Source organism: Austrofundulus limnaeus, unplaced genomic scaffold (assembly GCF_001266775.1).
Source record: "Austrofundulus limnaeus strain Quisiro unplaced genomic scaffold, Austrofundulus_limnaeus-1.0 Scaffold10, whole genome shotgun sequence".
NCBI classification, from domain to species: domain Eukaryota; kingdom Metazoa; phylum Chordata; class Actinopteri; order Cyprinodontiformes; family Rivulidae; genus Austrofundulus; species Austrofundulus limnaeus.
This window is the reverse complement of record NW_013952412.1, coordinates 366,755-379,379: the sequence shown is the minus strand read 5'-3', so window position 1 is coordinate 379,379 and position 12,625 is coordinate 366,755. Positions and strand designations below refer to the sequence as shown.

Genomic DNA, 12,625 nt, shown 5'->3' with positions numbered 1-12,625 from the left:
GATTTGGCATAGATTAAACATTAATAACTGAGAAGAAAAAATCTCAACAGAAGTTTTTTTTTAGTAAAAAAAACATAGTATGACAAATAAACTCCACTGGAGTAAATGATCACATAAACTGACAAAACGAGCATCACTCAAAATGAATCTCCAGCTTTAAACAGAAAAGAAGAAACAAAACGAAGAATAATAAAAAACAAGAAAAAGAGTCAAAGCGGGATGATCTTTTAAGAAGAAGCGCATCACTTTTATGTGTCCATCAATGTGATGAGACAAGAAGGACGTCCACACTAACAGAACAGGCTGAACATGGAGTTTCTCCCCTCAGAGTTTGCAAGTCCACTACCAGGGCCTCCAAACAGAACCTGTGGTGCTGTCCTGCTGTGAGCTGGTCCTGAGGCTGGAGGAGCTGCAGGGTGTCTGGACCTGATGGAGGGTCTGGTCCTGCTGCTGCGGAGGCCCCACCTCAGCGTTGGCGCCAGCAGACAGAAACCGCACAGAGTCCCTCCAGCTGTGAGAGTAGCTGTGACAGAGGCCCGACTGCAGCTGCTGCCTCAGGAAGCTCACCGTCATCTCCAGGATGTCGGCCTTCTCCAGCTTGGAGTTGGGCTCCTGCTTGTGAAACTCCTTCTCCAGGATGACTTTGAGCTGCTCGATGCAGCTGTTGATGCGGTCCCTGCGCATTTTCTCCACGACGGGTTTTCTTAGCTGAGAGGAGGAGAAAAAAAGGCAGAGAAGTTAGATAAAATGATCAATCGCACTGCACAGAGTGTGTTTCAAAGAGAAGTCAAAAATCATCCTTACGCTCACTTTGAGGTTGTCTTTCTCAGACATCCTGATGTGAACAGGAGAGAAACCATTTGGACAAGGGGACATGTCTGTTGTCTCTGCGCAACTGTCAGCTCTGCTGTCTCTGGAGGAGCTGCTGCTCTTTTTTATACTCCCTGATTAGCATAACAAAGCCATGTGGCTCAGGCCGGGCTGGGGTTCCCACACTCAGACCTGTGGGACTCCCAGGGCAACAAAAGGGGACACATCAATAAATCACAGGGTATGTCTCTATGCCTGGTATGTTTCCCAAGATAAGCAACAGGTAATTAACACTCTATCACAAGGTCATCTAGAAATTTGTGGCCAAAAACTTCTAATAGAAAATTTTTTGAAACAGATAAGAGGATGTAAAAACAGTTTTATAATGAATGAGGACAATAATATGTCACAGCTCTTAAAAAATGTACTCCTACAGAGATAGCTCAAATTTCTGGAAGTGTGGAAAAGTTATAAACAATTATCTTACCTGCTGCAGATAGCTCTTTGAACTGCCTCAGTTTGAAGAATAAAAACATTTAAGTCTGACAGTGTAACAGTTAGTCCAAGTAGAGTCAAAATCAAATAAAAAGTGTAAGTTTCTAAATTTTTATGTCATATTCTCAGATTTTATAATTATACCGGTCCGCAGAGTGTAAATAACTATTTTCCATACAAATAACTAATGTAAAACTGATGAAAGTGTAAATGTTTATAGTATTTTGCATGAACCACTCTAAAATCAATTAGCGTTAAAAGCTACTTCTCAACCTGAGCTCTATCTGCAACGGGTAAGATGATGATTGTTCAAAATATCCGCAGCATTGCTTTAAGTTTAGATTACTTATCTTTAACTTTTGTTTTCATGTAACCTGCTGCTTTGTAAACATCCGGTAACGACACAGTCTTGCCTGACTTTGCCTGAGGGTCCGCAGAGCCCGAATGGACCGAGTCAAATTAGTGTCAAGTTAATGACAAGAGGAGTGGGCGGGGCCGAGTGTTTCAGAGGGCTTTCATCACTGCCTGGTCCCAGATGTGAGGTCGGCCTGGAGGACTCAACATGAGCAGTCCTTTTCCCATCAGTCCACAACATCAGGGAGGATGAGCTACAAAAAGCTCCTTCAGGAAGGTTAATTGCTCTTCTGTTGCAGGACAAACAGAAACTTTGTGTCCCCCTGATCCCATCTGGGAAAAATCAAGTCATCTTCAGCTTCTGGCACAGAGGAGTTTGTGTCTTCAGGCGTCTATCTGCAGTGGTGTCAAATCAAAACAAGGAGGAACAAAAGAAAACATACCTAAGCTATAGAAATATTTCACCTTTTGTTAATAAATGCCCACATTTTAATATATTTTTTAGTTATGATTTGATGTGAAATTACTAAACTGAAATAAAACACTCAAACTGTAAATAAAATAAGGTTAATGTTTTTCCCTGTTTATTTGTCAGTGGAGTTTGCAAAATACCTCATGAGGCAGAGGATGTATTTTAATGACACGCCCAATAAGCTGAATCATTGAACAGTCTACAACTAATTTATGTTTTGGTGTCCATTTAAGATGGCCGTCACATGAAGCAAGCTTTACAAACTCAAAAAAAAAAAAAAAAAAAAAACAGTTTTACAGATATTGAGCTAAACTTTGATGTGGGAGAAGAGAGTCATCCCAAGCACACAATCTGAGAGCTAACACATCTTGCAAAAATCTCATTAGACCAAAATGTCTACAACTTCATCACTGGTTTTAGTCTTGGTTTAAAACTCTAGGTCACTGTTTCCCAAAGTTGGGGTCAGGACCCAAAGTGGGGTCCCGAAACATCAAGGTGGGGTCCTGAAAAGATTTTCTGAATTAATTACATTTTTGCCTTAGTTGTTAAAAATGAGTGAGGTTAGTATATTTAAAATGGATAAATGTAGTATAAAAATATTGCTACAATGCCCTTGTTTTGTTGACCTGATGCAAATGTTTACCATCCAAAAATAGTTGGGGGCACAGGTCTCTGCTACTGTTATTTTGTGGGTCAAAAGCTGAAAAGTTTGGGAACCACTGCATTTTGGTTCCCAAAGTTGGGCTTGGGACCCAATTATGGGTCATGAAGCACCTTGGATAATCTCCAGAAATCAATTTAAAGGGTAATAAAATAATTGCTGATATAATATTTTCCCTAAAATTATTACAAAAACACAAAAAAGTATAAATAAGAGTTTATATTTGTGTATAAGCTGTTTAGATTGTCAAAAAGCCTGTGTTTTTAGGGTTAGTAACGAAGTTCATGTACTCAGACCAGTAATATTTGGGGTCACAAGTTTTTGCCATGAATATTTAGTGGGTCAGAAGACAAAAAGTTTGGGAACCACTGCTCTAGGTGATTACAGGGTGCGAAGTGTAAAATAAAATGTAAAAAAACGTTACTAACAATATTTTATTATTTACGTAGTTCACTTTGTGTGTAAAATCTTTGTGAAAGATTTTCCACCAACATTTCATTGTTATTTAGCTCACTATTTTTTACATTTTGCTAAATGCTAATGCCCAAATGTAAAAGTTACATTTAAAAGTTAAGATTTACAATTTAAGTATTTCTGAACAGAACACGGCCTTTGCTGTTTAAGCTGGCTCTCAGTAGGTCGTCGTCATCCTGAGGCAATAGCTAACGCTGCTAACTCTGCTACTGCTAATGGTGTCTGAAGTGCATTTCAAACTGCTGGACAACATGTAGCTACCATTTGAAAGGCCAGCAGCATTAGCATTTGTTTTTGTCACAGGATGATGATGTGTTCCAAGCTGAAATTCTTAGATGTAAGTTTTATCATTTAGCCACAATTTCTACATTTAGATTTAGGAATTAACATTTACATATAACATTTAACATTCAAATGTAACCTTTAGTAAAAAAAAAATAGCAGCATGTAAGAACAGTGAGCTCAATAACAATAAAATATTAGTGGAAATGTTCTAACTTTTATTCCCATGAAGTAAGTTAAATAACGAGAATGTGTTAGTGACATTTTTAACATTTTATTTTACACATGGCGCTCCATGCATCTTCTTAAAGGAATGGTGAACCTTTATTTTTCCTCCAAATTAAAGTTCAAAACTCTTATTTAAATTTGTGACATTATGGTGTTTAAAATTTCCATCAAGTATCAAGTTATTAATTATAACACGTGTTTCCCATTGCTGTCATTTTAACACTTGAATTGTTTGTCCTCTTCATACCTGACATGTTTGCACAAATTCATGCCTCCTCTAAAAGTTTGTGAGCACGCCACTGTTCCAGGAGCTCTTTTGTCTACAAGTGTGTGGGAAGAAGGGTTCCCCTCCCAGCCGCCCCACCCAGGAGCTGTGAATTCCTGCCATAAAGCCTGGCCCATCTCTGAGACCCGCGGCGGTGCAGAGCTGCTACCCATGAGCCCTCTCTCTGTGAGTGTGGTATCTCTCGTTTCCCACACTCTGCATCTATTCACTGGGCCCGGGCGTGGGGACAATAGAAGTGTGTCTTGTTACACATCACATTAGCCACGGTGTTTGATCTCCTGCTGAAGAGCGGGGGAGGAGGAGGAGCAGGGGGCCGGCTTCAGCCAGACCATCTGGCCTGGCAAACTAGACCCTGAGAAAGTCTCTGGCATCCCACATTCTGCACCACTTCCACACACACACACAAGGACTTTAGGAGCTCTTGAGACATAATGATCACCACAGCCGAGGGAACACCTGTTCAACAACAAAGTCAGGCAAGATGGAGCCTTAATGATCCACAGATAAACAGTACAGCACCGAGAAAAAGTTGTAATCCAGCCTTCATTTCCTTACACCTTGTTTCCAATGAGACACATTTTCTCTGGGCTGTAGGAATGTTTTGTTTGTTTTGCCCTAATTTTCTGTCCCGTTCCCCTGACCGTAACAGCTCATTGTATTAAAAATGAGAACTGGAGAACTAAAGTCCCATTTACAGAGTTGAACAGAATCTGAAAGCCAAGTTTTTAAGACGTGAAACGTGCGTCTTTCTTCAGCTGATCGTCTAAATGTTGTTTTCAGCTGTTTGTGTTTTCAGTTTGCTGTGTTCTGTTTACTGTTTTTGTGCTTGTCAAACCATCTTTGATGTTTTTTTTTCTTTAAATAAATTCAACTAATGATTTTACGAACACATCATGTCTCAGTTATACGCAAGTGCTGAAACATCAAATTTAATTTAGTTTTGCGAAGTTGTCTGATGATCCTTTGAGTTTAGGAGTCTTTTAATTGGTCAAAATTAAGCAGTTTAAACATATAACAAAAACATACGTATGCAAAGAGTCATACTATTCACTATGAGTGAAAATGCAGCCAAAGTTAAAAAGTAAACTCTAAAAGATTAAAAAAAAAAAAAAACCTGAATCAAGTCTACTTTAAAGGGTTATAAGAAAATCTGACTCCTGGGAAGAGAAATGTTAAGAAATAGGGTTGACAAAACATTTGCACATTACAGCATACACATCTCTCATCTTTTTGTCCTTAAAGTGCCTGTGACATGTCCTTCAGATACAAAAAGTCAAAGAAAACTTTGTTCTGTTTAAGAAACGTGGCATACCACACTTTATTTTACCCATTTGGGCACATAACTGACCTATTTTCTTTTGAACCTGGCTTGTCAAAAGGGAATCAGGAAGTGACATCAAAGGGGAACTTCTTTAAGAAAAAAAACTCACTGGTCTTTGTTTATTGAAAGATAATTTTAACTCTGACTCTTTTTTGTTTGTTTCTGTCTGATAGCGAATCAAAATAAACATCAGATTCCTCTCCACAGTCTGGGCTGTTGAGCATTTTAGCTTAGCTCTGTTTTCATGCAGACGTTCCCCTTTGACATCACTTCCTGTTACTTCACATGCAAATATCTCAACAACTGTTCATCTCAGCAGCATGAAAATTATTTCACAAAACGTTTTCAGTACTATCTTTCCAAAAATGTATTTGTATTATTACCAATTTTTTTGATGTCACAGGCACTTTAAACAGATACATATCAGCCATGATGATAAAGGCACTGATGCACTACTGTACAAATGCAAACGTTGACCTTTTTCCTTATAAATACTCCAGATGCTTTCCGATAATCCAGCAGCCATTTTTTTCTGAAACATGAGCTCATCTGAATGTTTGTCTCGTTTTTCTGTTCATCTAGAGCCAGAGAACCCAGCAGCTCATCTGTGCAGACCTGAAACATGGCTTCAGCTCAGCGATAAACTGGTTTAGATTACAACTGGTAAAATTATAACGCTTTTTCAGATTATCCTTGTTCCCGTGGGGTCAAACTGATGACCCTAAAGGCTCATGAGTCACACACATCTGCCCCTGCAGAGGTTAATGTTTGTGCCCGTGTGCGTACGTGTCTTTCAGAAAGTAATCATTGGGTTGACAGTGACACCTACAAATAATTAACTTTTGGAGTCAAACTGATTTAAATGGCTGCCTCTGCAAAGAACTCAGCAAACACAAAAATGGCTCCACTTCAGTGAATTTTAGCTAAATATTGATGTGGTGGTAGTTGACAGTCATTCACAACACACACTTCAAGCACCTACAGATCTGGCAAAAATAAGAGATTTAACAATAATTAATGAGCTTACACATAATGGTATTTTCAACGTTTGACCAAAATGACCATAGTTGTCATTTTTCAGCATAAGATGATTTTAGTGTAATATTGTGTGGTTTGCGTTTCTTTAAACAATGCTAAGCCTTTAGTTTTTAATTGTTTTACAGACTCTAAACAATACACCTCTTTCCATCACTGCAGGTGCAGCTAAAACTAACATTAATTCATTTCTATTCTCACAGACCTATGGTTAATCTGTGTGTGTGTGTGTGTGTGTGTGTGTGTGTGTGTGTGTGTGTGTGTGTGTGTGTGTGTGTGTGNGTGTGTGTGTGTGTGTGTGTGTGTGTGTGTGTTGTTGTCACTTCCTGTAAAGTTTGACGTGTGCACTTCTACTTAATTGTTACTTGTGAAACTTGTGCAATATAAATGTGCTGTAAGAATAAAATCCAACTTAATAAAAATGATAAAACAAGAACACAATTCTACAGCTTACAAAACTTCACAAGAAGTTTATTTTATTTCTTATTGTCACATTTCTAAATGCAAACTTCACAATGGAAGCAACATGAAGATTCTTTTTAGTAAAAAGACTGAAGGGAGAATATAACTGCCTTCATGAAAGGCATTCACTGGGAGATGAAAAACATCTGTTGTGAACATCACAAATGGACTGGAAACTAGAAAACAGTAACACTCATCCAATAATAAACCAAATATTGGTTACATATAGTCATTATAAACAGAAAATATTCCTACAGAGGATTCACAGTGAAGGAGGATCCACAGGATCCTTTACGAGGCTCGATTTAGATTCATCAGCAAGATGATAAAACATATCAGTGATACTCAGTATCAGGGATAAGAACAAAAAAATACACTTCATTCAGTGTCTCAGATACTTAAACTGTCTAAAACCAGTGTGGTTAAATAGCATCATTAAGTGATCTTTGCATAGAAAATAAAAAAGTTGAGATTTGTTTTCCCCACAGGAGAAGTTTACAAAATCACTGAGTGAACACTCAAAAACAACAAGTGTAGGTATTTTTACACATGGTGTAGAAGTTTTCAGTAAAACCTGAATATTTTCAGTCCTTCCTCAGGAATTCAGTCACACAGTTCAACGCTCATGTCGAAGCAAAAGGAAACAGACTCCGGTGAGTTCTTCACTTCCTGTCCGTGACGTCCACAGACGTAGTTCTCTCTGGATGCAGGTTCCTCAGCCCTCGTCCTACCAGGGCCTCCACAGGGCGCCGCCGCCGCTCGGGCCCAAACCTTTACAGGAGCCCCCCCGGTGGTGAGGAGAGCCGGGAGGAGACGGGTTGCAGGGACTGAGACGGGTCCTGCTGGACGCCCGCAGACCCTGGAAGTGGTTGAGGAGGAGCGTGTGGGCCTGAGACTGGACGTCACAGCGGGACAGGAAGCCCACGGCCTCCTGGATGCAGTGAGAGTAGCCGTCGCTGGCCGTCATCAGGTTCTGCTGCTGCTTCTGCTTCTGCCAGCACCTCAGGTAGGACACGGCCATCTCCAGGATGTCCGCCTTCTCCTGCTTGGAGTCTGGCTGCTGTCGGAGGAACTCGGGTCCCAGGAGGGCCTTCAGCTGCTCGATGCTGGTGTTGATGCGGTCTCTGCGCAACTTCTCAACCATCGGCTTTCTCAGCTGAAGACAAGACAAAGAAAACCAGTTAATTAAACTCGAACCATTCCGTTTCCCTTCGACACAGCTCAGGAGAAGAGCTGTTAGAGCTGAGGTTTACCTTATGAGCTGGAGTCAGGTGGTCCTTGCTCGCTTGTCCAACCACAGTGGGGGCCATCGCTGCTGAGTGGGAGCCTCTCTGCTCGGTTCAAAGAGCCAGTGGAGTGTGAGCTGCTGTTCCTGCCGCTCCTGTCCCGTATTTATACACCCAAATCTCCATATGAATGTGTGAGTCTCTGGCCTGTTGGAGTTTCTCACAGTCTCTGGGCCAATGAGAGCGCTGGGAAGGGCTGCGGGAACGCAGGGCTGCCACATGCTCAATGAAGTGTTTATGGCCACAGGGACAATGAGTGTGCCTCTGGGGAGCAGGTGGAGAAATAGACCACGAGAAAAAGAGCCCCGGGGTGGAGGGGTGKGGKGGGACGGGGTGTGSGGGGGGGGGGGGGGGGKGAAGCTGGAAGAATGACCCGGCGCTTGTGTTGATATGGGAAAGTGGTGACCCCGGAGAGAAGCATGCGCGGTCTCATGTCGTCTCTGCCGCCACGTAATTGAAGACAAAGTGCCTCGGCCACCAGGCACACGTGGGTGTTCGAGAGGGGGCCCAAGAGCAAGAAAAGACCAACATGCAGCCACTTCCACCTGTTTGAAGCGGCAGACTTCCCGCCAGCGCTTGCGCAACAGTTGAGTCGACTCAGAAACGGAGGGAAAACAGAGTTCTTCTGAAAGTTTTGGAACTCAGATTAAGTTGGATGAGAAAAATGTGTCAACTTTTGATTATGAATTTATTGTTATACACTAAAAATTAATTTAAGAAAGCTCAATAAAAGCTTTTTTTTCAGTCAGAAATTGAGAAAAGAAAAGAATTGAGCAGAATAGATATCTAAAAATATTAAGGTACTTTCTTATCTGATCAAGAGTAAATTCCCTTCACTTTATAAGCTTACAGTATGTAATCATTTTATCATCTGAAATATTTTGTCCAAATGAGTGCTATTTACCATAACTGTGCTTTATTATGAAGTGACTTGTTATATCTGGAACCAGGTATTCTCTGGATAAAGGCCCAAAGTTTTAGACAACTTATGCCAAAATTTTGTCTAACAATGAAGATGGAATTAAAAAAAAGGTCGTCTAAAATGTTAGTAGGGCTATGAGTTCCAGGTACATCAGGTTAGTAACAGGTAAGGATTGGACTTTGTGACGTTCTTTCAAAATGTAAAAATTATGGATTTTTTTTTGTCAACTCCTGTTTTCTTATCAGAAATGTGTGTGAAAAAGGCTTCAGCTGATTCATTGAGGGTTCAGTTAGAACTAAGAACAGAAAACACAATTTTTTTTACAGTCTTAAACTTTTATCATGTTTGTTACCTAATTTAAAATCTATTTACTTCATAAAGAAAACTCAGAGGCAGATTTCTGTTTTCAGGTTTAAATTTGTGTGAAAGCAGCTCTCTGTTCGGCAAACATCTCAGACTTTATAAAAGGTCTAAAACTTTCCTGCCCGTTAAAACTAATGAAGCTGGTTCAGTGAAACCGTCTCTGAAATGATTTCACTCATAAGTCTGTCATCTGAAAAAACTTACTTTTTTTTCTCCACTTTTCATGCATTTGAGCCACTGTTCCAGACTTTACACACACACTTTGTCTTGGACCTTTTGTGCTTGTGTCCTGTGTTTTAACAACAAAAACAAACTTTACCATCTAAATGACCCTATTTTCATTCTAACTTTTTATTATCTTAACTCAACCTCAGTCACAAATCTATGATTGATTTCTTTCTTCCAAAAAATGCAATTTTTACTCCTGGTTCTTTTATTTTGTACTGAACTCAACATAATCTCAGACTACTTCTGAATTTAAAAAGGTTTATGTGTTTATTAGAAATATGTTCTTTTTTTTCACACTTGAAGCACACGCTGCCCTGTCAGATAAACTCTAATCACACAGACCCTAATGTTAACACTCTCCTCAACTATACACACACACACACACACACAGAGAGAGAGAGAGCTGGACGGGCTGCACGCCGCTGGCCACGTCTCAGTCACACGCTCCCTTCCTGCCTGTGCAGAACGTGGGAGCTGCTCTGGTCCCAGGCTTCCCACACTTCAGCGTTAATGACTCCAAGGCAGGCTGCACAAAGGAAGTGTGCCCTGCTGAACAAAGACTGAGTGACCAACCCACCGTCCTCCTCCTCCTCCTCATCCACACACACACACACACACACACACCCAGGAAGGCAGGGTTGTCAACAAGGCTTCCAGGCACACCATCTGGATGGATTGTGTGCTTTTGTCGACCAGTGGAGCATGGGAGACGCTCACACCGTGAGAACTGGAGAGGTTGAAATGGAGACGGAAAGTTAAATAAAAAGTGTGTGTGTGAGAGAGACGTTCTCAGGTTGGTTTGACAGAGATGGTTTTCAAAATGTGAATCGTTTTGAGAGAAAGCTGAATGAATCAATAAAAAGGTAAATTTAGAGGAAAAAAATTACACATTTCACTACATTTAAACTAAACATAAAAACATCTTCCTCTTTTCCCACTCTTACAGTAAAAAGTTTATCAGACAGATGTTTTACCTGCATGTTCCCACCACATACCACTCCATTAGTACATCATCATCATCAGATCTGAGGCAGTGGAGGCCCCGTCCACCTGTTTGTTTGGACAGGGCCTCATTGTGTCTAATTTATTCACATTGTATTGTCACAACACCTCCTTGTGATTGGCCAAACACTGAGAACCGGCACATCATCGAGTCGTTCAGAAAGTTGGTGTGAGCATTTAAACGAGGGAGGTTCTGCTGGCTCAGAATCAGAACCCGGACCGCTTCCTGGTCCCCACACAAACCTGAACTTCATGGATGATGACTGAGTGTTCATCACGAGGAATCAGCGCACAATGTAAGTTTAAACCCTCTGACAATTTGATTTTAATTTTTAGTCTGGTTTGAGGAGTTTTGACCTCAGGATATTTGTAGTTTTGTTTCTGCAGGAATCTGACTTAAATATGACCCTTTAAAGCATGTCAGTCTTTATTTTGACCATATGAGCAATTCTCAATGCTTTAATGATATTTTACATATAGATGTTTGTCTTAAGTTCTAGTTTTTTGAGCCTTTTGTAAAAATTGATCCCGTTTAGTTTCTTCCATATAATCAGCAACTACCGTACATATTTTACTAACTTTTTGCTACAGCTTGTTTTTCAAAGTGTTTAGCTCTGGTATACCAAATTTTAGTTCTTTACTTTTGTTTTGCTTGTATTCATTTTTATAGCTTTTCACTGTTCAGCTCAATTACATTTTTTTGGTGAAATTTAGCTTGCTGTAACATCACCAATTAGGTTTCAGTTTTTAAAACAAATTTCAAGTCATTCAGAGCTTTCCATTTATGCAGAAAATGCTAATTTTTCTCATTTTAAATCTGTTTTTATGTCATTTTTTTCCCCTCCCCAGCTTGTGTAAGATGAGCATGTTGGAGAGGAAGTGCATAAAGCAGCGAGGCTCTGCTCCACTCTGGAGTCAGCTCAGCCTCGGGATGACCGGCTCAGACATGTGGGGCAAGACAGTCTCGTTCTTTACAGCGAAGACCTTCGTTTTCCACCACAGTTTTACAGAATCCTCCAGAGAGGCTCTGAGACTGGTCCGCCTGCTTGCTGAGGACGTGGCGCTGCTGTGGACGTGTGGGGTCACACAAATTTACAAGAGTTGATGCTCCTGCTTATAATGGGACAACCTGAAGATGTTTGATAAACATTTGTACAAGAAAAGGTGTTTGCCTCAGCAGAACTGGGGAAAATATCTGATCATCAGGTTACGAGTGAACATTTTAAACCCTAAATTTGTTTTTGTTAAACCGAGCCGTGTTTCTTTGTATAAAAGATTGATGTTTACGCCCATGCATACTGACAGTAAATGTTTTAAGACATTGTGATTGTAATGTACAAAGGAAAGCCCAAAAGGTGCAAAAAATATATATTTTTTAATTATACACTTTTATATATTAATCTCTGATAAAGTATTTTAAATATGTTATATTTCGCCCTCTAGTGGCAGTTTCATCCGACCCAAAAACATTTCAGAACTCACCGAGAAGGAACGTTTGTTTCCAAATCATCATAAATTCATAACTGGATTTGATCTCAAAGTATGCTGCATCCATAAAAAATAAATAAAAATTTGGGAAAAACTCATTTTTGCAAAGATCTATTTTTAATTATTTCATACGCAGAGCAGAGATCTGAGGAAGAAACAAATGAACAAATTCATTAATCAAAAAACAAAGGGTTTAAGGATATAATGCAAGTCTGTTTTATTAATTTAGACATGTCTGATATTTTAATTGCAACAGATGGAAACTTTCAGAAGTTCACTTCAAAGGCATAGCTTTATGGAGGAAAAACAAAAAGCAAAAACATTTTTTTAAAATTTGCTTCTGAGGTTGATAAAACAAACCTAACATTCCATTCTGTCAATCAAATTCCAGCTATAACCAACGTTTAGATCAAAAACCCAGAGGAAAAAGACTGGAGCTCTTTGAAACCATGTGAC

The 12,625-nt window shown here is 39.9% G+C and overlaps 2 protein-coding genes and 1 long non-coding RNA gene across 4 annotated transcripts; 1 reads left to right on the top strand and 2 right to left on the bottom strand.

The window, feature by feature from the left end:
- Positions 1–43: 43 nt before the first annotated feature.
- On the bottom strand, positions 44–917 carry her12 (hairy-related 12). 2 transcript variants are annotated; one of them, XM_014001692.1, is made up of 2 exons: positions 811–917; positions 44–708 (listed from the first exon to the last, which is right to left on the bottom strand). In XM_014001692.1, the coding sequence occupies exons 1-2, from the start codon at positions 874–876 to the stop codon at positions 343–345; spliced, it is 432 nt and encodes a 143-aa protein (XP_013857146.1). In that variant the 5' UTR covers positions 877–917; the 3' UTR covers positions 44–342. The 2 variants fall into 2 exon arrangements, with proteins under 2 accessions (XP_013857146.1, XP_013857145.1); XM_014001691.1 differs by having other exon boundaries at positions 805–913.
- Positions 918–6,862: 5,945 nt separating this feature from the next.
- Positions 6,863–8,254, bottom strand: LOC106513045 (transcription factor HES-5). The gene is made up of 2 exons (XM_014001690.1): positions 8,134–8,254; positions 6,863–8,036 (listed from the first exon to the last, which is right to left on the bottom strand). Exons 1-2 carry the CDS (start codon positions 8,188–8,190, stop codon positions 7,608–7,610), a joined length of 486 nt encoding a protein of 161 aa, XP_013857144.1. The 5' UTR covers positions 8,191–8,254; the 3' UTR covers positions 6,863–7,607.
- A 2,580-nt stretch (positions 8,255–10,834) lies between these two features.
- Positions 10,835–12,625, top strand: LOC106513048 (uncharacterized). The gene is made up of 2 exons (XR_001309747.1): positions 10,835–10,977; positions 11,531–12,625. It is a non-coding gene; the product is annotated as an uncharacterized LOC106513048 (long non-coding RNA).